Below are 23,924 nucleotides of genomic sequence, written 5' to 3'. Positions count from 1 at the left end.
TGGTTGAGGGGCAGCTCTTGGGGAACTGTGGGGAGGGATCTTGGAGGGCTGGTGGTTGGGAGCTTGGGCCGTCGGCTGATGGATCGCTGTTTCTGGTCCTCATTTTTTGACCTTGTGTTAGATCTGTCGACGTGCCCTTGACCAGGGTGTTGACCCTGGTTGCTTCTGTGTGTCATTCTGGATGGGAGTCTGTTAGATTACTAATGTGATGTAGTTGTTGAGTGGCTTCACTGCAAGTATATTATATGTTTTAAACATTCAATAAACAAAAATAAAACATTTTACATTCAGGCTCTAACACAACAAAATGTGGAAAAAGTCAAGGGGTGTGAACACTTTCTGAAGGCTTGCCCCCTTTTGGTGTGGTGTTGGGTTCTATTCTTGTTTAATGGTATCGGTTGGAACATAAAGCACTTTGAATGAATATAACCCTCTCTCTCTTCTCCATAGGATGGGTGATGGCACCCTCTTCCAGCTATCCCAGGCTCTGGCGGCAGGGAATAGCAAGGCCAAGAAGAGGAGGATAACTGAGACTCTTCCCTCAGTGGAGGGGGAGCAGGTTAGAGATCTACAATGGCACATTATGTTTGTAGTTGTTATGACATAAAATCGGCATAAAGTGCAAAAAAAAGTGTCCCAAATGATACTCATCCTCACATCCTCTTCATCATCCGTCCTTCCCTCCTGATATGTATTGCTGTGCTGACCCAAGTCTGTCCTTGCAGGTGGAGATTGAGATCGGGGAGGGTACCATTGAGGTGGAGGAGACGGGGCTGGAGGAGGTGGTGGACGCTGTTCGGAACACCCAGGCAGTCTCGGATGACTCTGCCCTGGCTCTGCTTGCTGACATTACCAGCAAGTACCAGCAGGGGGGGCTAACTCTACATGTCCTGAAGAAGGAAGGACTGGAGGAGGTAAACAAAGCACTCTGTTTCTCTGTGGCACATGTAAAAACCACACACCTTGATTCAAAACAAAAAAACAATTATATATAAGAATATCTTTTGTTGACGTTTCCAATCTTTCTCAAAACAAGTCATCCTTTCATCTCAATGCATCCATACATCATGGTTTGTGTGTGTGTGATCCAGGAGATGGTGTATCAGGAGGAGACGGTGACACCTCCCAAGACTCTCGAGAGTCTGGAGATGGTCGAGGTCCAGATCTCTCAGCTGGACAACATGTTCCGCTGCAACAAATGTGACCGCAGCTTCCGCCTGTACTATCACCTTAAACAGCACATGCGCGCGCACATGGCCGCGCTGGACAAGCCTCATGCGTGTTGCCACTGCGGGAAGGCGTACACGCGGGAGGGGGCGCTGAAACAGCACTTGAACACGTTACATTACGAGGCGGAGGAGCTATCGCGCAGCCAGTCCCAGAAGAAGAAGACACACGTGTGCGAGTACTGTGACAAGCAATTTGACCACTTTGGACACTTCAAGGAGCACTTACGAAAGCACACTGGTAAGAGTTATCATACCAAGAGGTATTAATTAAGGGGTTCATATTTGTAGAAGTGCCTGAGTTAACTATACACTGAGTGTACAAAACATTAGGAACACCTGCTCTTTCCATGATAGACTGACCAGATAGATATCCAGGTGAAAGCTATGATTCCTTATTGATGTCATCTGTTAAATCCACTTCAATCAGTGTAGATTAAGGGGAGTAAAAGGGTTAAAGAAGGATGTTTAAACCTTGAGACATGGATTGTGGATGTGTGCCATTTTAGAGGGTGAATGAGCAAGACAAGATTTAAGTGTCTTTGAACGGCTTATGGTAGTAGGTGCCAGGCGCACCGGTTTGTATCAAGAACTGCAACACTGCTGGGTTTCTCACGTTCAACAGTCTTCCGTGTGTATCAAGAATGGTCCACCACCCAAAGGACATCCAGCCAACTTGACACAACTGTTGGATGTATTGGAGTCAACATGGGCCAGCATCCCTGTGCAACACTTTTGACCCTTTGTAGAGTCCATGCCCTGACGAATTGAGGCTTTTCTGTTGAAGGTGTTCCTAATGTTTTGTACACTCTGTACAGCTGATGTGCATTTGTAGTTTCTAGGCAGACTAAAACATAGCAACAACAGCACTTCATTGCACATCAACAACACCTTCTCTCTGAGTGTGATCTCTTTGATTGTGCATTGATGAGTGAATGACCTGTTCTTGTGAAGTGAATGTAAATCAGACCACCTTAATAGAATCTCCTGAGTTATGCAGTGGATGTAATAAGTAGTTTATCCCTTGTGTGTGTAGGTGAGAAACCGTTTGCGTGTCCAGACTGCCATGAGCGCTTTGCCAGGAACAGCACATTGAAATGTCACATGGCTGCCTGTCAGAACGGCGCGGGGGCCAAGAAGGGACGCAAGAAACTCTACGAATGTCAGGTGCAGAGAACGCTCTTGTTTTTTCTTGATTTATAAGGAGTCAAAATCACCCATCACATCCCTGAGTAGGGCATATGCTGGATTGTAAAATGACCTCTCCCCCCTCCCCAGGTGTGCAGCAGTGTGTTCAACAGCTGGGAGCTGTTTAAAGACCACCTGACGACACACACGGGAGAAAAGCCTAACCATTGCACCATGTGTGACCTCTGGTTCACCCAGCCCGACGACCTCCGCCAACATCTCCGTGACCTGCACAGCGTCACAGACGACAAGCTGATAACCCAGGAACTGGTCATTGCTGCCGCCACCGTGGCAACGCAAGGGGAAGTGGCCGGTGAGGAGAAGCGAGGCGAGAGGGAGACCCTTCTACTAGAGGACGGGATAAGCGTGGAGCATGTTACCGTGGAGCCCGTAGGTGTGGTAGCATTGTCGGAAACAGCCATGTTGGTGGACGGGGAGGTGACCGAGATGTGTGAGGAGGACATAGAGAGACTGAAGGAAGCGGGTGTTGAGATCCGGGTGTTGCAGGTGTCAGCAGAGGGACAGGTGAACTCTGCGATCCAGGTGGAGGGTAGCGAGGTGGAGGTGGAGGAGGATTCGCAACCGGCTATTGTTGTATGAAGCAGGAGCGGGGCGACATCTCAAATCATACACTATTCCCCATAAATACACTACCTTGGCTCTGGCCAGAAGTAGTGCACTGTATGGGGAATAGGGTTTTATTTTAGATGTGCCCGCTTATTTTTGTCAAACTGGAAAAGCTCCCCCTTACCCCCTTCACCCTATGAAATAATAGGGTAACGGACAGACGAGGATTGGAAGTTACTCATATTTCTAGAGGGTATTTATTTGGAGCCTGATGTCATGGCTCTGTCTTCCTCTGTCTGTGGCAGAGAGAGACCGGCTGAATGCCTTCACAATGAACCCGTTCAAGGTTTCGTTTCAATCTTTTTTGTTGTTGCTTTCTTTTGTTTTTTACACTTTAGGATGTACATTTGAGATGATCAATATTAATTTGCTAAGACAATATGCCATCCATAAAGATCCCTACTCATTTCTATGGTGTCACCAGCAGACACCATTTATTGATTGGGATGCACCGTGTGTTATACTGTCATACAGCTGCAGACATATTGCTGATATGCCTCACTGATGACGCCACACATTTCCCAGTTTGAACCCATCTGAAGCACAGATCTGTTAGTCAAGCTCTGAATTATTTTTGACAAAAGAAAGAGCATGTTTGTAATGGTGTCTAGCCCCTAACTGGTAAAAATAGCTTTATTTTCTTAACCTTTTAATCAGTTTGTTTAGCAGAATAATAGCTGTTTGCGTGCGTACGTTTGACCCCACCCCTAAATTCCCTGCTTGACTTCCTGTCTACCTCTTCCTACTTCCTGTTCTGACTGCAGCCCACTAAACACTGGGTTTTATGTATGACACTGTTACAGCATGATGCTCCTCAGAAACAGAAGTAAGAAAGTATTAAGTGAACACGTTTTTGTTTGTTTTTATTTGACACATGTTCATAGTTGTATTGTTTTATTTGTACAGAGCAATAAAGAAGTGATGTAATCAATACATTTGGAATTCTCAAAATGTTTCCACACCAGTATTTCTTACAATGCTTTCAAACGTGCCTTTCTGAGACATGGAAGGACTGAAGATTAGATGTTTAGCTTACTAAACATGAAGAATGAACCCCCCAAAAATGTATGTATGCTTGTAAATATAAATGTGGCTGATGTAAACCACAGTGGTTCTGTCTGTTGTTGTTGTTGTTTACTGCGTGTGTCTCTGTAACTCTTCTTCTTTCTACCACAGCAGAAGGACCTGGATAGGGCAGCATACATACAGGTTCATATCAACAGCGGTGACGATGGCGTCCAGGACACAGTGTCATCCTCAAGGAAACTGCTTACTGTAACCTTTGGTTATCCTGCCAGTGCCTGGTCAAATAGGGTTAAGGACGTGTGGACAGGGAATTTGAACTATGATCTTCCTCATGGTTYTCTTCAGAATGTTCTGACTCGGAACAACTGGGGCCCCATCACTGGCTACCACATCGTTGGCTGTTGGCATCATCCTCTGATTAACCTCTGGCAGGAGGAACTCAATGCAGGAATACAGAGATGATGAAACCGGAGAGGCTTCTAAAGATGTGTTGGCCTGGATCTCGTCCACAGTGTTGGTGATAGTCTCATCAACAGCGAAATTCCCTTGCCCGGTGTTGGTGATGCTCAGATGGAGTGCAGTGGTGGAGGTGCTTTCCTCTGCCCTAGAGATACTCAGGATTTTTTTGTGTTTCTTCCGTTCAGACCAAGTGGGCGTTCCGCGCCTAGAGACATCTGTGACTTGCTTTGCTCTACGGAGCAGGGCGCAATTCAAAGGAGTGATAACTGGGGTGGCATTAAGTGTTGAAGATCAACTGAAATTGAAGATTCCCGTTGTCTGTGTCGCCTGCCGTTTGGTGTGACGCATACCCGGTGGAGAGTGTGGTGAAACAGAGAAGACAGTCTGTCCTACTGAGTTTTGATGCAAGGTCATTACCCAACAGTCAAATTAGGATGTGTCAGTTGTCCCGAACCTTTTACAGTGTTTTAGGTGCCAAGCTTATGGTCATGTTGCAGCAGTGTGTAGAATGGAGATTTCTGGATGTGAGAGGTGTGCAGGAGGGCATTAGACAAAGCAATGTTTAGTATCAGTGGAAAAAGTTGGGTGTGTTAACTGTAGGGGTACCCATGGTGCGGGAGATCCGAAGTGTCCGGTGAGAGAGAGGCAAGTTGAGGTTGCCAGGATCAGAGTAGTACAGATACAGAAGGTGTCGTATGCTGAGGCAGTGAAGAGAGTAGCAGAGGAAGATGATGGGTCCAGGGCAAGGGATCCTAAGAGGATCCCTGTGAGTAGGCTGAGGCCAATATAGAGTGATAGGAATAACATGTGCTTCAGTAACGTTGGATTCTTAGCATTCATAGCCATGGTTATCAACTGTACTGCAGAAATGGAACGTGAATCACAGAAAATAGATGTTGTGGTGGCAGCTGCAGAGAAGTACTTGGGTTTACGAGATTTTACTGCAGAAGAGTTACAAGGTGTGTTGAACGATAGTGTCCCCTCCACCCAGGCTGCTGGACTGGTGTAGGATCAGATAGTAGTGGAATAGTGGTGAAGTTTTAACGGGTGTAGGGTTAGTTGGTAGGGCAATTTTTCTTCCCTTTTTGTGTAATGACTTCACACCCCAGAACAGTAGGCTGYCACACAGCCCATACAGTAAGTGGCAGCATGTACCTCTAACCTATGTTTGTGGACCGCCATAATACCGAAGATGAAGGCCTGCCTCGCGTTATCCAATGAGGCTGCAGGAACCGGTAAAGTCCCATATTTTGTGTCCTGCATGGAAGTTTGATTTGGGGACAGTGCTCGAGCTAGTGGACATGTGACATGGCAGCTGCAGACGGATTGATACTGAGTTTCCTGAAGTCCCACACGGAAATGGAATTCATGTCAAGGGACCGGGTGAGGAAAATGGCGGATGGCAAAGCTGAGTACTTTCTTCTTTGAGACAAGTACAGGAGGAAAAAATACATGTTATGCGCCTGAATGTCCTGAGCAGTCGCTGGATAAGGAACTCGAAATCGATCCTTACAAAAATGAGGAGAAAGAACCTGCATCGTCAGGTGAGGTAAAGGCTTCCGAGCCTCACCCCAACGATCAAAAAAAAAAACTAGATGACTGGTCTAGTGAGAGTACGATTCGTGGAGAAAGTGGATCATTGCCTTTTGGCCGCTCTGTTTGTGGTATCAGGCTGGGAAAGGGAGGCGGTCAAATGATCAATTTGCTCAAAGTATCCAGAGGTGGCCTTGTTGATGTTTTTGTTTGCCTGCTGCTCAGAAGGAGAGGGTGCTGCGTGGAGCGCCGCTGAAAGGAATGATAACTGGGGTGGGGTTAAGTGTTAAGGTGGATCAACTGAAGTTGGGGATCCCCGGTGTCTGTGATGTATGTCGTTTGGTGCGACGCAGACCCGGTGGTGAGCACAAGACTGAGGAGACCCTGTGTTCTTTTGAGAAATGTTTGCCAGATCAAGTCATGCTAGGGTATATAAGTTATCCCGTGAGAGCTTTTGTTCTGATCCCACTATGGTGTTTCAGGTGCCAAGTTCATGGTCATGTTGCAGCAATATGTTGAAGGGAGATTCTGAGGTGTGAGAAGTATGCAGGAGGGCATGGGACACTAGAGTGTTTAGCTTCCCCCTTTGCCCTCAGAACAGCCTCAATTTGCCGTGGCATGCATTCTACAAGGTGTCTTAAGCGTTCCACAAGGATGCTGGCCCATGTCGGATTCACAAGAACAGGTCACTCACTCATCAATGCACAATCAAAGAGCTCATACTCAGAGAGAAGAAAGGTGTTGTTAAGTGCAATGAGGTGCTGTTGATGCTATGTTTTAGTCTGCCTAGGAACTACAAATACACATTAGCTGTACACAGAGTGTACAAAACATTAGGAACACCAACAGAAAAGCCTCAATTCGTCAGGGCATGGACTCTACAAAGGGTCAAAAGCATTGCATAGGGATGCTGGCCCATGTTGACTCCAATGCTTCCCACAGTTGTGTCAAGTTGGCTGGATGTACTTTGGGTGGTGGACCATTCTTGATACACACAGAAAACTGTTGAGTGTGGAAAAACGCAGCAGRGTTGCAGTTCTTGACACAAACCAGTGTGCCTGGCACCTACTACATTACCCCGTTCAAAGACAATTTTTTTGTCTTCCCCATTCACCCTCTGAATGGCACACATACACAATCCATGTCTCAATTGTTTCAAGGCTTAAACATCCTTCTTCAACCTGTCTTCTCCCCTTCATCTACACCGATTGAAGTGGATTTAACAYGTGACATCAATAAAGGATCATAGCTTTCACCTGGTCAGTCTGTCATGGAAAGAGCAGGTGTTCCTAATGTTTTGTACACTCAGTATGCTGAGGCAGTGAGAAAAGTAGAGGATGGTGTGCGAAGTGTGAGGGAGCCTAAGCGGATCCCTGTGAGTAGGGATCCATACGCCACACATTTTACCTGGCACCCAGAAGTACTCGTTTTGAATGCTTAGCAGGACAGGAAAATTGTCCAATTCACGCACTTATCAAGACAACCCTTTTGCCTCTGATCGGGAAAGGCTCATTACACAAATGCATCTTTTGTAAATGATGTCTGAGTGTTGGCTTCTGCCCCTGGCTATCCGTAAAAAAATTGAAACAAGAAAATGGTGCCGTCTGCTTTGCTTAATATAAGGAATTTGAAATTATTTATACTTTTACTTTTGATACTTKAGTATATTTTAGCAATTACATTTACTTTTGATAGTGAAGTATATTTAGAACCAAATAATTCTAGACTTTTYCTCAAGTAGTATTTTACTGGGTGACTTTTACTTGAGTAACTTTCAATTAAGGTATCTATACTTTAGTATGACAATTGGGTACTTTTTCCACCACTGACGCTAAGAAGCCAACCTTAGTGGGGCATATAGCGCATTCGGAAGGTATTCAGACCCCCTGACTTTTTCCACATGTTGTTACGTTACAGCCTTATTCTAAAATTGAATAAATAGTTTTTTCCCTCATCAATCTACACACAATGCCCTATAATGACAAAGCAAAAACAAGTTATTAGAATTTTTTGCAAATGTATAAAATAAAAAAAAAATGATGTCATATTTACATAAGAATTCAGACCCTTTACTTGGTACATTTTGAAGCATCTTTGGCAGCGATAACAGCCTTGAGTCTTCTTGGGTATGACACTACAAGCTCTTTCAGGTTGGATGGGGCTGCACAGCTATGTTTTCGCTGCACAGCTATTTTCAGGTCTCTCCAGAGATGTACGATCGAGTTCAAGTCCGGGCTCTGGCTGGACCACTCAAGGACATTCAGAGGCTCAGAATAAGTTAGAGGAAAAACAAAAAGAAATGGAGGAACTTATTTAAGAAACTAAAGTGTAATATATTATAAAAAATAAAGCAAACCGGATAGAATATGGGGACAAATGCACCAAATAATTTTTAAATCTTCAACATAGAAATGCTACCAAAAATAATTTACTGAAACTTGTTACAAATGACAGTTACCCATGATTGAACAAATTTTGAAAGAGGAAGCAAAGTACTTTAAGCATATGTTTTTGTTTCAGTCTCCTCCATCTCCTCTAACCGACGCTAATTGTATGGATTTTTTTTCTATTAATAATGTAAAATTAATAGACGTACAGAAAGACTCATGTGAAGGTGAAATTACAAAGGAGGAACTTCTTGATGCAATTAAAGCTTTAAGTCCAGGAAAACTCCAGGGCTGGATGGCATATCAGTTGAGGTATACAAAACCTTTTTTTGATATACTCAGAGGTCCGTTACTGGCATGTTTTAACAACTCTAATGTAAATGGTAGATTATCAGACACTCAACAAGAAGGTCTGATTTCATTATTACTGAAACAGGATACAAGTGTGAAATATAAAGATCCAGTCCATTTAAAAAAAATTGGAGGCCCCTTAAACTTCAGTGTTGTGATGCAAAACTTCTAGCAAAATGTATAGCTCATAGAATTAAAAAGGTATTGTCGGACATTATTCATTCTAATCAGACAGGTTTTTTACATGGACGATACATGAGAGATAATATAAGGCAAGTACTGGAAACAATAATTGTTTAACACTTTTTTGGTTACTACATGATTTCATACATGTTATTTCATCGTTTTTATGTCTTCACTATTATTCTACAATGTAGAAAATAGTAAAACTAAAGAAAACTTGAATTATTAGGTGTGTACAAACTTTTGACTGGTACTATATATATATTAGCAAAAATATATATGGGGGATTGGAAGTGATGCAGACAATTACATTGATGGAAGCTACAATCTATCTGCAATATTAAAGCTGATACATGTAAAATACATGTAAAAAAATAAATAAAAGTACATTGAGGCTTGTCCTGAAGCCACTTCTGCGTTGTCTTGGCTGTGTGCTTAGAGTCGTTGTCCTGTTGGAAGGTGAACCTTTGCCCAAGTCTGAGGTTTCCTCCTCCTCTGTACTTTGCGCCGTTCATCTTTCCCTTGATCCTGACTAGTCTCCCAGTCCCTGCCGCTGAAAAATATCCCCACAGCATGGTGCATCAACCACCATGCTTCATCCTAGGGATGGTGCCAGGTTTCCTTCAGATGTTACGTTTGGCATTCAGGTCAAAGAGTTCAATCTTGGTTTCATCAGATCGGAGAATCTTGTTTCTCATGGTCTGAGAGTCCTTTAGGTGCCTTTTGGCCAACTCCAAGCGGGCTGTCATGTGCCTTTTACTGAGGAGTGGCTTCCGTCTGGCCACTCTACCATAAAGGCCTGATTGGTGGAGTCCTGCAGAGATGGTTGTCCTTCTGGAAGGTTCTTCCATCTCCACAGAGGAACTCTGGAGCTCTGTCAGAGTGACCATCGGGTTCTTGGTCACCTCCCTTATCAAGGCCCTTCTCCCCCAATTTCTCAGTTTGGCCAGGCAGCCAGCTCTAGGAAGAGTCTTGGTGGTTCCAAACTTCTTCCATTTTAGAATGATGGAGGCCACTGTGTTTTTGGGGACCTTCAARCTTCCCTGGATCTGTGTCTCAACAGAATCCTGTCTCGGAGCTCTACAGACAATTCCTTCAACCTCATGGCATGGTTTTTGCTCTGACATACACTGTCAACTGTGGGACCTTATATAGACAGGTATGTGCCTTTCCAAATCGTGTCCAATGAATTGAATTTACCACAGGTATCACAACACTGAACTGTAAGGGGCAATCAAGTTGTAGAAACATCTCAAGGACGATCAATGGAAACAGGATGCACCCGAGTTCAATTTCGAGTCTCATAGCGAAGGGTCTGAATACTTATGTACATTTTTAATACATTTGCAAAAATCTCTAAAAACCTGTTACACTTTGTCATTCCGGGGTATTGTGTGTAGATTGAGAGGATTTGTTTTTATTTAATCCATTTTAAGCCTGTAACGTAACAAAATGTGGAAAAGTCAAGAGGTCTGAATACTTTCCGAATGCACTGTATATCACTCATTGGCTTATCCTTCTGTGCAAGCACAGATGTACTATTCACACGGATCCTCTCAGAATCCCTCACCCTTGACCCATCCTCCTCTACTTTCTTCACTGCCTCAGCATACGACACCTTCTGCATAACTCTTTTTTTTCTTCTCTTTACCCCTTTTTTCTCCCCAATTTTGTGATATCCAATTGCGATCTTGTCTCATCGCTGCAGTTCCCCAACATGCTCGGTAGAGGCAAAGGTCGAGTCATGCGTCTTCCTAAACATGACCCGCCAAGCCGCGCTGCTTCGTAACACCCGCTCGCTTAACTCGGGATCTAGCTGCACTAATGTGTCGGAGGAAACACCGCTCAACTGACGACCGAGTCAGCTTGCAGGCTCCAGGCCAGCCACAAAGTGCCTCTAGAGCGCGATGAGCCAAGTAAAGCACCCCCAGCCAAGCCCTCCCCTTAACCCGGATGACGCTGGGCCAATTGTGTGCTGCTCTATGGGACTCCCGGTCACGTCTGGGATCAAACCCCAGGGTGTAGCAACACTGCAATGCAGTGCCTTAGACCGCTGTTCCACTCGGGAGGCCTTACCTTCTGCACTACTCTGACTCTAGCCACCTCAACCTGCCTCTCTCTCACTGGACACTTCCGATCCCCAACAACATGTGCACCCCTACAGTTGACACACACAAATGTATCCATATAACTACACAATCCTCCATCCCATCTCCTGCACACTTCACATATCTTGGAATCTCCCTCCTACACACTGCTGCGACATGACGATAAATGTTGCACCTGAAACAGCTCAGTGGGTTCGCCATAAAAGCTCTAACGGGATAATTGTTATATCCTAACATGACCTTGTCTTGTAAAGACTCTGACTCAAAACTCAAAAGGACTGACAGTGACTCCTCTGTTTCACCACGCTCACCACTGGGTCTGCATCGCACCAAACAGCAGGCGTCACAAACACCAGGAATCTTCAACTTCAATTGCTCCACCTCCACACTTAACGCTACCACAGAAATCATTCCTTTCAATGGTGCAAGAAACAGATCTTGACCCAAGTTGCATGACATGGAGCGCCCGCTTCCTCTGATCAGAAGAAACACAAACAAATATCACAAGTCCACTGCAGCTTCCCTATTTACTGATTCAACTGCACCCAACTCCTTTTCCACCCACTCTGAAACCACAAATGGATCCACCAAAAGGCTAGGATCCACTTTCTCCAAAAATGTCACTCCTACTGGATCAGAATCTTCTTTATCATGTCCATCGATGCCATGTTCAGGCCTCCGAGCTTTTCACCACACCTTCCACCTCATTTAAATCGTCCTCGTTCACTTCCATTTCACTTCCAGAACTCGGGCTGGCGCACGACTCACTCTGTTTGCGCTTGACACCAATCTTCTTCGACACTGCATCTACATTTTTATTGCCATCTTCCTCAAATTCAAATCAACCTCTTCTTACTAATTTTCCCCCTCCATTTCTCCTCAGAAATACCGATATTCCTCTTCTCCCAACTTTGCTTGCGGCCCAATGACATCCTGGCGTAACTCCATCTCTGTCTTTCTCCCTGTGGCATTAGTCCTAGATCTGAACTCTCACTCCAGTTCCCGTTGCCTCACTGTCTTTCTGACACGAGCAGCAGATACTACTGTACTGGAGCAGCTCTGTCTCCTGGCTACGWACTGGAGTCATAGCTTAAAAATGGACCAATAGAAGTATAATGAGAGGTTCCTGCAGATGCATGAATGCCCACATGCAGGAACGCCCAGAATTGCGGGCTGCAGTTGCACCCTGCTTAATAAATCTGCCAAGGCACTGCTGCTTTTCTGATTTAATCTTCTGTTGCCACATGGAAACTATTAACCATTTACAATGTAGGAAAATACTTTCATTRATTGCAGAAAAGCTGAAGGAACCGATTTTACATTGTAGACCTACATGCTTTTGGCATCATAGTGCCAGAGACGATTTTTGAGAACGCAGCAGGGGATCTCGGTCACACCATACAGGCAATCGCGAAAATAGTTGACGCCGTAATATGTCCCTTCTCTCTTTCCTTCCATTAGCTAGCCAGTGTTTTGGCTAAATGTAAAGTGGTCCAACCAGAGAAAAGTTCCAGTGATTGCATCGTTTGAATTTCTTCCAGACAGTTCGTGTGAGCTGGTCTACAAGAACATTAGGAAACACGGTGAGCTCCGGTAGCTTACTGGTCAACTTTCTGCAAGAAATTAGACTGGGTTCAGTAAACAAAAACTAGCTAGCGTTAGTTAGCTAGCAATGAAGCAATTAGCCATACTAGATTACCCTGTCGTCGGGTCTCGGCTAGGAAGTAACCAATGAAGTACTAGCTAACGTTAGCTAGCTAGTTTTAGAGATGAGAGGGCCAAAATAAGGTACAGAATACTGTCATAAGTCAGCAGTTTGTGTGTGGAATAAAACATGGCAACTGTACTGTGTACGAAGGCTAACGCGTTAGCTATGGCTCAGTGTAACGTAAGTTAGCTATATGCTAACTAATCTGTGTGGTGGAGGAATAGCTAGGCTAACTGAACATGACTAGATTGAACTCCAGATAGCTACTTTAGGCTACTGAATGCAATTGTATTATATATATATATATATATATATATATATATATATATATTGCTTTCTCGACTGAAAGCCATGGCATGTTTCTTTGTGTTCTATTATAATGTAGTGTGTCATCCTTCTTTGGATTGATGGGATGTAATGTTAACGCCGTCGTTAGTCATCCATAGTAACGTTATTACGGCGGGGTCTACTAACATTATGGTACCATCACACATTACTTCCCATGAGATTGTTTTCTTGTCTTGAGTCAAGTAATTGCGTGAGTTTTTTGGGACGTTGGGCTGTATTCTTGACTCCCTTGCCCAATGTCTCAAAAGACTACCGAAGTAGCCCCTGACGCTAACTATTATTGTGATGTGAGACTAAATCAAATTCACCCGTTCTAAGGCAAGGTCAACTGACAGCTCACAGTGGAGAGAGGTCAAGTGTTATTGCAATTCTGAAAAGAAGCAATGTCGTTCAGCCTGTAGGGGGTGGGTATAATTTGTGAAACGTTCCAACAGGAATCTGTTCCAAAAACTTCGTAAAGTACAAGGTTGCCAACAAACAACGCATACAAAGTAGCATGATAAATTAGCCTAGCTAACTAAGTTAGCTGCCGAATAGGTATCAACTCACCACGTAGCTTATTCTTAATGTTTGTCCATAGGCTACCAGAGTGAGGACAGACATTTTTCAGAATAAACGTGGTGAGTGAAAAACCTAATGAAGTAGCCCACTCCCTATCCGGTATCTTATTCTGCTGCTAAACAACTTTGTATGCGTTGTTTGTTGGCAACCTTGTTGTTTACGAAGTTTTGAACAGATTCATGTTGGAACGTTCCACAAATTATACCCACCGGCCTGTAGGATTGCCTGTATAGAACTTTGTCATGTGAATGATTCACAACACCCGGATCTTATTATTCCATTGTCAGTTTATTTGCTGTGTTGTCCTTAGTGGATAATAAAGATCTAGGCTATTGAATTGAATAGATTATGAATAATCTCTGTCATACATCCACACGTGATTGGTAGGGTTGACACTTGTTTTGCTATGCCTGGTTTAGACTGCATGCTACACTAACCTGGGGTAATTTAACAAAGAGTTCACAGCAAAGAAGCTCTGGCTGTCTGAATAACTTGACTATTCCACAGCATGAATAGGAGACTAATGTGTAGAAGTTGAAAACATTGATTTTAGTTTCTTATTTCAGCAGGTGTGAGACCATGGTGGTGAATCTCTGCCTACCACATTTCAAGACCACCATCCAGTGTGACAAGGTACAAAACAATTAGAGTTTTATGGACTGGAGTAGCCAAAACGCCACTTGAAGTTCAGTACCTTGTTGTCAAGTCAAAATGCTCATCACCCATAATGCTTGCACTGCGATGACAAACCCGAGATATGGCTCCAAAAGCGTACGTACTGAACTTCAAGTGGAGGTTTGGCTAGGACCAGAGCTGACATTATCCCCCATGTCCCTCCATAGATCCTTGACTAACGTTGGTTCAATGTATAACAATCTGAACAAATGGTTATATTCCCAGTCAAAGCAAATGGGAGAAAATTCTTCTAAATGAACATCTAAAATAAGCATTCTTATTGGAAAAATGTAGATACTCTCTTTCCTCTACCTCTTCTTCCTCTTCTCCATACTCTACCTCTTCTTCCTCTTCTCCATACTCTACCTCCTTCTTCCTCTTCTCCATACTCTACCTCTTCTTCCTCTTCTCCATACTCTACCTTCTTCTTCCTCTTCTCCATAACTCTACCTCTTCTCCTCCCTTCTCCATACTCTACCCTCTTCTTCCTTCTTCTCCATACTCTACCTCTTCTTCCTCTTCTCCATACTCTACCTCTTCTTCCTCTTCTCCAACTCTACCTCTCTTCCTCTTCTCCCATACTTACCTCTTCTTCCTCTTCTCCATACTCTACTCTTCTTCCTCTTCTCCATAACTCTACCTCTTCTTCCTCTTCTCCATACTCTACCTCTTCTTCCTCTTCTCCATCTTCTTCCTCTTCTCCATACTCTGCCTTTTCTTCCTCTTCTACATCTTCTTCCTCTTCTCCATACTCTGCCTTTTCTTCCTCTACTCTACCTCTTCCTCCTCTGGAGTACAACACAAAGCCAATCTTCCCTTTGTCTCATCACACCCCCCTGTCCTTCTCACCTACTGTGGTCATTTTCTGTCCTCTGGGTTTTATGGAGAGGAGGAGGAGAAAGGGAGAGAGATGTGTGCTTGAATGAGAAGAGGAGGAAAGGGTTGAATGATGGAGGTGGCAGATGGGAAGAGGAGAAGGAGAGGAGCAGGGTGCTATGTGGGAGGTTGAATCACAGATGACCTTGCTATGTACCGGTCTTTATATTATAGGTTGTCTGATACTCACTTCGCTAGGTGTTATTCTTCTTCTGGGAATGAGTCTTCCACTTTTTCACCCTCTTTACCTCTCCCCTCTTTCCTTTCACTCTCCACCTCTCCTTTTTGCTCTTTCCGTCGCCTCTTCCTTCACTCCTCCCCCTCATAATTTCACTGCTTTTAAATGTATGTAGTTCTGTTCTTGAGCTATTCTTGTCTATTAATGTTCTGCATTCATGTCATGTTTAATGTTTTGTGTGGAACCCAGGAAGAGTAGCTGCGGCTTTCGCAACAGCTAATGGGATCCTATTAAAATATCAAATACTTCTCTCTTCAACCCTACCTCCCTCTCTTCCATTCCTTCCTTCTCACTCTGCCCCTATTCTTTTCCCTCCCTCATCTAGCTATGTGCAGATGGGTACGACGTCACCAACCTCCTATCGGCCGACCCAGCAGTCCGGAGGCGGGGTTTTAAGCTGGAGTACTTCCTGCGGCCGCCTGTACAGGTGAGCTGACGCTGTAGAATATTTAGAGATGTGTATTATGACATCACTGTCCTATTCTTCTTCATCTCTTTCTAGAGAAGTGGTCATGGTGGGTATGTCTGTCTAATCTTCCTTTGTCTGACTCTAGGTGACACTGCAGTTTGGCTTCCAGGTGGAAGTGTGTCGGGTGGATGTGGAGCTGTGGCCCTGGGGCATGGACCGAGGACAGGCCTGCAAGAGGCTGGAGATCAGCACCAGCTCTGACCCCCCACTCCCCCACAATCACAGCTTAGAGCAGGGCCAAACCCAGGCCCAGCAAGGCCAAGAGAAGGGCCAGCAATGGGACCAAGCCAAGGCCCAGTTCAAAGGCCACCAATGGAGCCCCCAGGCCCAACAATATAGTCTACAAGGCCAGGAGAAGAGCCAGCAATGGACCCAACGTGGCCAAACGCACAGCCACACAGACACCAGCCAGGGGGCTTTCCACCTGGTGGGACGCTGTGAACTAACAGAAGAGACCCACGTCAGTTTCTCCCATCCCTGTTTCCGCCCGCGCCCTCCCTTCCCCTCCCTGCCCCCGGCACCCCGTGAGGGGTGTAGACAAGAGGAGCTGTGGAGCAGGGGCCCGCTCTCACTAGGCTCTGTGAAGCAGCTCCGTGTGACGGTGCCATACGGTGCGGGTGCCTCCGCGATGGGGCTTAAGGCACTGGCAGTGTGGGGGCTGCCTTCTCGCTGCTGCCCTCCGGACGAGGTGGAGAGGGTGAGGATAACGCATGAGAACGCTAGCCTGAGACCAGTGCCACGGCTCAGCCACTTGGCATCAGCTCAGCCTTCACCTGTCAATCAACCACCGGCACTGTCACAGACGACAACAGCAACTAGGTACAGTGTGTATAAAACACTGACTGTTTTCAACACAATATATGAGGCAGATGAATTGCAACTCTTTTTCACAAAGCCAAAGGCAAAACCGTCATCTGTGGGAGGATATTAATGTATTTTTCTCCTCTTTTCTATTCTCTGACCCCCAGCCTCCTGCAAGTCCCTGAGGAGTTCCTGGACCCGCTGACCCAGGAAGTGATGTTGTTGCCCATGCTGCTGCCCAGTGGAGTGTCTGTGGACAGCTCTACTTTGGAGGAGTACCAGAGGAGGGAGGCTACCTGGGGTCGTGTCCCCAACGACCCCTTCACCGGTGTCCCCTTCGTCTCTGAGTCACAGGCCCTCCCCAACCCCCACCTGAAGAGCCGCATCGACCGCTTCTTGCTCCAGACAGGGTTAGAGGTCAGGGAGGGAGCGGTTGGGAGGCAGGGCCACGGGGAGAGTCCGCACCCCTCCAGACTCATACCTCCACAGAGGACTGGAGAGAGTAGGGACTCTGCTGTCACCACTGCTGCTGCTGTAGAGTCAGCCAACCACCAGGGGGCACTTAGCCGAAACAGTGGGACTCGCACACAGACTACCCAAAAAGGGGCAGAAAGTGTTATTACACAGAGGAGCCAGCTTACGCAGTACAGGGGGACTGGGGCTTTTAACAACAGGGCGAAGAATGGGAATGGGAAGGATCGGTGCGCTGGTAAAGTTGTTCCTAAAGAAGGGGCAGTGGATAGAGTGAGTTCCCAGGAGGGAGGGCCAGACTTGGGGACAAGGAGAAAGAGAGAGCTTGAGGTTTGGGCCACTCTGATCCGTTCTAAGGGAAAGGGTGAGCCCACCGGGCCCAAAGCAGCCTCTGCTAGTGCTGGTCACTCCAAGGAGCTACTTCCTGACTTGAAAAGACCAAGAACAGATGCAAACCCCACTATCTCCTCAGGTGAGTGGTAAATTAGACAATGTCAAAAGCGTGAGAACAAAAACATTGCATTCTGGCGTTTAGTTAAAATGACTTTGTTTAGGGTTGGCTGTATCAAGTGTTTGAATGTGTGTCACTTATGAGTGTTTGTGTTATTCCTCTTGTTCCAGCCACAGTTCCTAGCAGTAGCTCCCATGAGCAACGCTTGTCTGCCAGTCTAGACTATGAACAGCGTTTGTCTGCCAGTCTAGACCAAGAACAGCGTTTGTCTGCCAGTCTAGACCAGGCCCTTCTCTCAGCCCTGCAGGGTCGACCCTCCTTTACCTCCTACCCCTCCCAAACCCCCCAGCTCCAGCACAAACACACAGACACACCTGCTGACACCCCAACAGGTAGGAACGGCCTCTAGCGGCTCTGTTTGAATTTGGCTAAAATGTACCCGTCCTTGGATTATGAATGCATGACGGGGAATTTCTTGAGTTGACTAGTCATTGGTTGAACAAGTTAGACGGTCAAGTAGTGCGATGTTGCCTAGGTATCCGGGAGAAAAACACTTTGTCAAAGGCAGTCCAAGGACTTTCAGCCTCATTACACTGTACCAAGTATTTTCTAGTCTTTATTATGTTCACCTACAGTACAATAATAATTTGGTGGGTGATTATTTGTCCTGTTTCACTCATGTACAAGTGTTRGTTAATACGCATGTGTGAATTGGAAATGTGTTTTTTGCATAGCCCACTCTCCCTGAGACACCCTCAGAGTGGGGTCACGGCCAGGGTCTGCCATTACCAACAGTGACCCCAGGTTTGCAGAGATAGGTTAACATCTGTCTTTATACTTCATCCTCCTCGACTCGCCATACAAACTTCCTTCCCATTGCTGTAATTAATGTAGTTTGTTGATAGAGCCTTTTTAAAATAGTGTTTGTTGTTGGAGTATTAAGTGGTCAGTCAGGGAGAATAAAATACAAACTGTGAACAGAGACTCATTCATGGTGTACGTACTGCTCAAAACATGCATTCTCTTTCTCTCCTTCATCCTCTCTTTCTCACCCTCTAGCTTTTCCTATTTCTCTCTTTCCCCCTCTTCTCTCCCCACTTCCCTTTCTCTCTCTCCCAGGTGAGAACAGGTGTGGTTCCTGTTCCTGCTCTCTGTCAGTCTACTCGACCTCTCCATCAGCATATCGCCTGCCCTGTGGTCACTTCCTGTGCCGCCCCTGCCTACACAGGAAGTCCCGCCCACTTGTCACTACAGCAATGCCCAATCACATCCTCTGTCCCACCTGCCATAGCCCTGCCGCTTCCAGTGACATCACACACGTGCATCACTGAACGGAAAAATGTGTGTCGCATTAACCACTGAACGGGCTATGGCGGCAGGTAACCTAGCGGTTAAGAGTGTTGGGCCAGTAACTGAAAGTTTGCTGGTTCAAATCCCTGAGTCGACTAGGTGAAAAATCTGTCTGTACCCTTGAGCAAGGCACTTAAACCTAATTGCTTCTCTAAGTTGCTCTGGATAAGAGTGTCGGCTAAATGACTAAAATGTAAACGAACTGAACAACCCTACTGCAACTCACTGAAAATGTGTGTGCTCTTAACCACCAATGGATACGCAGTCACCCACTCACTCTGCCTGTGCTCTTCACTGCACATGTGAGCAGCAGAATAGTGGTGGACATTGGAGGAAACACAGATTACAATGGGACTCTTTATTGTCCATTGGGCCTTGATGAACAATGACTTAAAATCCCTCCCTGCCTCTCTACCCCTGTCCCCAACAGAACTCATTAAAACGTTTACAGACATCTTCTGAAATGTGTGTTTTAGTTTGTATTATTCACTGTGGTGATGTGGGTTCTACTTATATCCAACTGACAACTTGACAACCTTCCCTTTMCTTGGTCGGGGAGTGTGTTTGTTTCTGCTTTTCCAACTTGTCGTCTTGCTAACCAAGGCTAGAGTGTAGCGTCAGTGCGTCACAGCTGCCATTGTAGATCTGTACAGAGAGGAATAGAAAAATGTGTTCAGTCACAAAGAATGGTTAGGAGAGAAAAGAACAGAGGTCCAAGGCTGCTGTCTCATTGAGAAGTGGCCAGTACAGAACAAACATACCTTTGCTCCCCCTCTTCCTACTTTCCCCTTGTTTTCCCTTGTCTCAACTTAATTGTCCCAGAGGGAAAATATATTTTGCAGCAATAGTCTTTAAACATGGACATAAATACGTCCATTGATGATTGACAGGGACTTCATACATACAGTGCCTCATGAGTAGACATATCCCTTGCACGGTCTTCACATTTTGCTGCCTTAAAATTACATCTAAAAAGGGATTACATTCGGTTTCTTTCCTACAGAGCTACACAACCTACTTTCCTAAAGAGCTACACAATATTCAAAATGAAAAGAGTAAAACTTGTTATAAATTAATACAAAAAGCGAAGATGTCTTGATTACATATGTCTTCACACCCCAGAGTTAATACTTMGTGGAAACACCTTTGGCAGACATTACAGCTGTGAATCATTTTGAATATTATTCTTCCAACTTTTCACAACTCTTAGGGCAAAATATGTCCATTTGTTCTGGTCAAAATTGCTCAAGGTTGGTAAATTTGGTTGGGAATCATTGATGGATGCAATATTCAAACCTTGTCTCTGATTTTCAAGTCAATTTAAGTCAGGACAGACTAGACCACTCAAACTCAACACCTCATGGAAAGCCATTTTGGTGTGTCTTTGGTATAAAAATATTTGTAAATGTCTTGCTGAAAAATAAAACTATCCCATGGTTAGGTTTTCAGAAGACTGAGGCGGGGTTTTTTGTTTAACTTTTTACCTGGGCTTTGCTCCTTTCACGTTTCTTTTGATCCTGACAAACTCCCCACTCCCTGCCGATGACAAGCATACCCATAACATGATGCTTCTACCACAATACTTAAATATGACCAAAACCTGTAGTTTTTCATTTAGGCCATACAGGTAATGTCTTGTGGTGTYAAGTACTTAAGTAAAAATAATTTAAAGTACTACTTAAGTAGTTTTGTTTGGTATCTGTACTTTACTATTTATATTTTTGACCACCTAAAGAAAATGTCTTTTTTTTTGTACATTTTCCCTGACACCGAAAAGTACTTGTGCATTTCAAATGCTTAGCACGACAGGAAAATTGTCCAATTCACGTACTTATCAATTTTCTATTAAGGTATCTTTACTCAAGTATAACAATTTGATACTTTTTCCACCACTGAGTATTACTCAATGTCCTTGTGAACTGAATGGATGAATTTAGAGTTTTTTTAACAGGCTTCTTTCCTTTCACTTTGTTATTCAGGCCAGTAATGTGGAGTGGTGGCAGCATCATCTTTGTTATTCAGGCCAGTAATGTGGAGTGGTGGCAGCATCATCTTTGTTATTCAGGCCAGTAATGTGGAGTGGTGGCAGCATCATCTTTGTTATTCAGGCCAGTAATGTGGAGTGGTGGCAGCATCATCTTATGGTCATAGCCATAGGGGGGTGGATGTGGTTTAGGAGTATTTTTGCCCACTCATACAGGAGTAATAAATCCCTACTTGAAGGCGTAATCTAATTTAGTGGATTTGTTTTACTTTTTATCCTGGGAGCACCCTCAGCACTCCTAGCACCCATGAATATGGGTATGTTTGTCACCAGCAGGGACTGGGGAGTTTGTAAAAATTGTAATAAATATGAAAGGAGCAAAGCCCAGGTAAAAAGATTGAGGCAGGTTTTCCCTCTGTCTTCTGAAAACCCTGGTATAGAATTACATTTTTCCGTGGCACAATTACCCACATTTGAATTCCAAAGACACCAGAATGTCTTTGCAAGTGGTGTTGAGTGATCCTGAATGGTCCAGTCTCTGTGCTGACTTTAAATCTGCTTAAAAAACTCAATGTTTGAATATTGCTGTCCATCAACGATTCTCAACCAAATTTACTGAGCTTGAACAATTTTGACAAACAATGAATATACTGTGCATTCGGAAAGTTTTCAGACCCCTTGACTTTTTCCAGTTTGTTACGTTCCAGCCTTATTCTAAAATGCATTAAATAGTTTTTTCCCACTCATCAGTCTACACACAATAACACACAATAACAAAGCAAAAATCAGATTTAGACATTTTAGCAAATTTATTAAACTGAAATATCACATTTACATAAGTATTCAAACGCTTTACTAAGTACTTTGTTGAAGCACCTTTGGCAACGATTACAACCTCGAGTCTTGGGTATGACGCTACAAGCTTGGCACACCTGTATTTGGGGAGTTTCTCCCATTTTTCTCTGCAGAACCTCCCAGGCTCTGTCAGGTAGGATGGGGAGCGTCGCTGCACAGCTATTTTCAGGTCTCTCCAGAGCTGTTCGATCGGGTTCAAGTCCGGGCTCTGGCTGGGCCACTCAAGGACATTGACTTGTCCCAAAACCACTCCTGCCTTATCTTGGCTGTTTGCATAGAATTATTGTCCTGTTGGAAGGTGAACCTTCGCCCCAGTCTGAGGTCCTGAGCGCTCTGGAGCAAAATTTCATCAAGGATCACTCTGTACTTTGCTCTGTCATCTTTCCCTCGATCCTGACTAGTCTCTCTGCTGTTGAAAAACCCTCACAGCATGATGCTGCGACCACCATGCTTCACCCTAGGGATGGTCCCAGGTTTCCTCCAGACGTGACGCTTGGCCTTCAGGCCAAAGAGTTCAATCTTGGTTTCATCAGACCAGAGAATCTTGTTTCTCATGGTCAGAGTCCTTTAGGTGTCTTGGCAAACTCCAAGCGGGCTGTCATGTGCCTTTTACTGAAGAGTGGCTTCCGTCTGGCCACTACCATAAAGGCTTGATTGGTGGAGTGCTGCAGAGATGGTTGTCCTTCTGGAAGGTTCTCCTATCTCCACAGAGGAACTCTGGAGCTCTGTTGAAGTGACCATCGGGTTCTTGGTCAGCTCCCTGACCAAGGCCCTTCTCCCCCAATTGCTCAGTTTGGCTGGGCAGCCAGCTCTAGGAGGAGTCTTGGTGGTTGCAAACTAATTCAATATAAGAATGATGGAGACCACTGTGTTCTTGGGGACCTTAAATGCTGCAAAAAAAATTTGGTACCCTTCCCCAGGTCTGTGCCCCGACACAATCCTGTCTCAGCTCTATGGACAATTCCTTCGATCTGATGGCTTGGTTTTTGCTCTGACATGCACAGTCAACTGTGGGACCTTTATATAGACAGCTGTGTGCCTTTCCAAATCATGTCCAATCAATTTTTTTATTTATTTTATTTTTTATTTAACCTTTATTTAACCAGGTAGGCAAATTGAGAACACGTTCTCATTTACAATTGCGACCTGGCCAAGATAAAGCAAAGCAGTTCGACACATACAACAACACATAGTTACACATGGAGTAAAACAAACATATAGTCAATGATACAGTGAAAAAAAATAAGTCTATATACAATGTGAGCAAGTGAGGTGAGATAAGGGAGGTGAAGGCAAACAAATATATGTATAAATAAATAAAAATATAAAAAAGGCCATGGTGGCGAAGTAAATACAACACAGCAAGTAAAATAAAAACTAAAAAACACTGGATGGTTGGTTTGCAAGTGGAAGAAAGCGCAAAGTAAGACAGAAATAATGGGGTGCAAGGAGCAAAATAAATAAATAAATACAGTAGGTAAAGAGGTAGTTGTTGGCTAATTATAGATGGCTATGACAGGTATGCCTAATCTATGAGCTGCTCTGAACGCTGGTGCTTAAAGCTAGTGAGGGAGATAAGTGTTTCCAGTTTCAGAGATTTTTGTAGTTCGTTCCAGTCATTGGCAGAGAACTGGAAGGAGAGGCGGCCAAAGGAAGAATTGGTTTTGGGGGTGACCAAGAGATAAACCTGCTGGAGCGCGTGCTACAGGTAGGTGTTGCTATGGTGACCAAGCGAGCTGAGATAAGGGGGGACTTTACTAGCAGGTCTTGTAGATGACCCTGGAACCAGTGGGTTTGGCGACGAGTATGAACGAGGGCCAGCCAACGCAGAGTGTACAGGTCGCAGTGGTGGTAGTATTGGGGCTTTGGTGACAAAACGGATGGCACTGTGATAGACTGCATCCAATTTTATTGAGTAGGGTTTTGGAGGCTATTTTGTAATGACATCACCGAAAGTCGAGGATTGGTAGGATGGTCAGTTTTAACAAGGGTACATGTTTGGCAGCATGAGTGAGGATGCTTTGTTGCGGAATAGGAAGCCAATTCTAG

At 44.7% G+C, this 23,924-nt stretch overlaps 2 protein-coding genes across 4 annotated transcripts in view; both read left to right on the top strand.

Moving 5' to 3' along the window:
* The window catches only part of LOC111957956 (zinc finger protein 131), a 14,886-nt gene extending 11,187 nt beyond the window's left edge, over positions 1 to 3,699 (top strand). Inside the window, exons 5-9 of the mRNA XM_023979072.2 lie at positions 451 to 559; positions 726 to 914; positions 1,092 to 1,467; positions 2,263 to 2,393; positions 2,505 to 3,699. Of these exons, the coding sequence (XP_023834840.1) occupies positions 451 to 559; positions 726 to 914; positions 1,092 to 1,467; positions 2,263 to 2,393; positions 2,505 to 3,014 (1,315 nt within the window). The 3' untranslated portion in view covers positions 3,015 to 3,699. The remainder of the gene's footprint in view (positions 1 to 450; positions 560 to 725; positions 915 to 1,091; positions 1,468 to 2,262; positions 2,394 to 2,504) is intronic.
* An 8,781-nt stretch (positions 3,700 to 12,480) lies between these two features.
* On the top strand, positions 12,481 to 19,500 carry ubox5 (U-box domain containing 5). 3 transcript variants are annotated; one of them, XM_023979060.2, is made up of 7 exons: positions 12,481 to 12,671; positions 14,275 to 14,338; positions 15,820 to 15,921; positions 16,049 to 16,782; positions 16,932 to 17,707; positions 17,857 to 18,078; positions 18,806 to 19,500. In XM_023979060.2, the coding sequence occupies exons 2-7, from the start codon at positions 14,285 to 14,287 to the stop codon at positions 19,015 to 19,017; spliced, it is 2,100 nt and encodes a 699-aa protein (XP_023834828.1). In that variant the 5' UTR covers positions 12,481 to 12,671; positions 14,275 to 14,284; the 3' UTR covers positions 19,018 to 19,500. The 3 variants fall into 3 exon arrangements, with proteins under 3 accessions (XP_023834828.1, XP_023834827.1, XP_023834826.1); XM_023979059.2 differs by having other exon boundaries at positions 12,484 to 12,671; positions 14,272 to 14,338; positions 18,746 to 19,500; XM_023979058.2 differs by having other exon boundaries at positions 12,485 to 12,671; positions 18,746 to 19,500.
* The last annotated feature ends 4,424 nt before the right edge of the window (positions 19,501 to 23,924 follow it).

The sequence above is a fragment of the Salvelinus sp. IW2-2015 genome, linkage group LG33, assembly GCF_002910315.2.
Source record: "Salvelinus sp. IW2-2015 linkage group LG33, ASM291031v2, whole genome shotgun sequence".
Lineage (NCBI taxonomy): Eukaryota > Metazoa > Chordata > Actinopteri > Salmoniformes > Salmonidae > Salvelinus > Salvelinus sp. IW2-2015.
The sequence above is the reverse complement of the archived record's forward strand: the minus strand, read 5'-3'. Positions and strand labels throughout refer to the sequence as shown.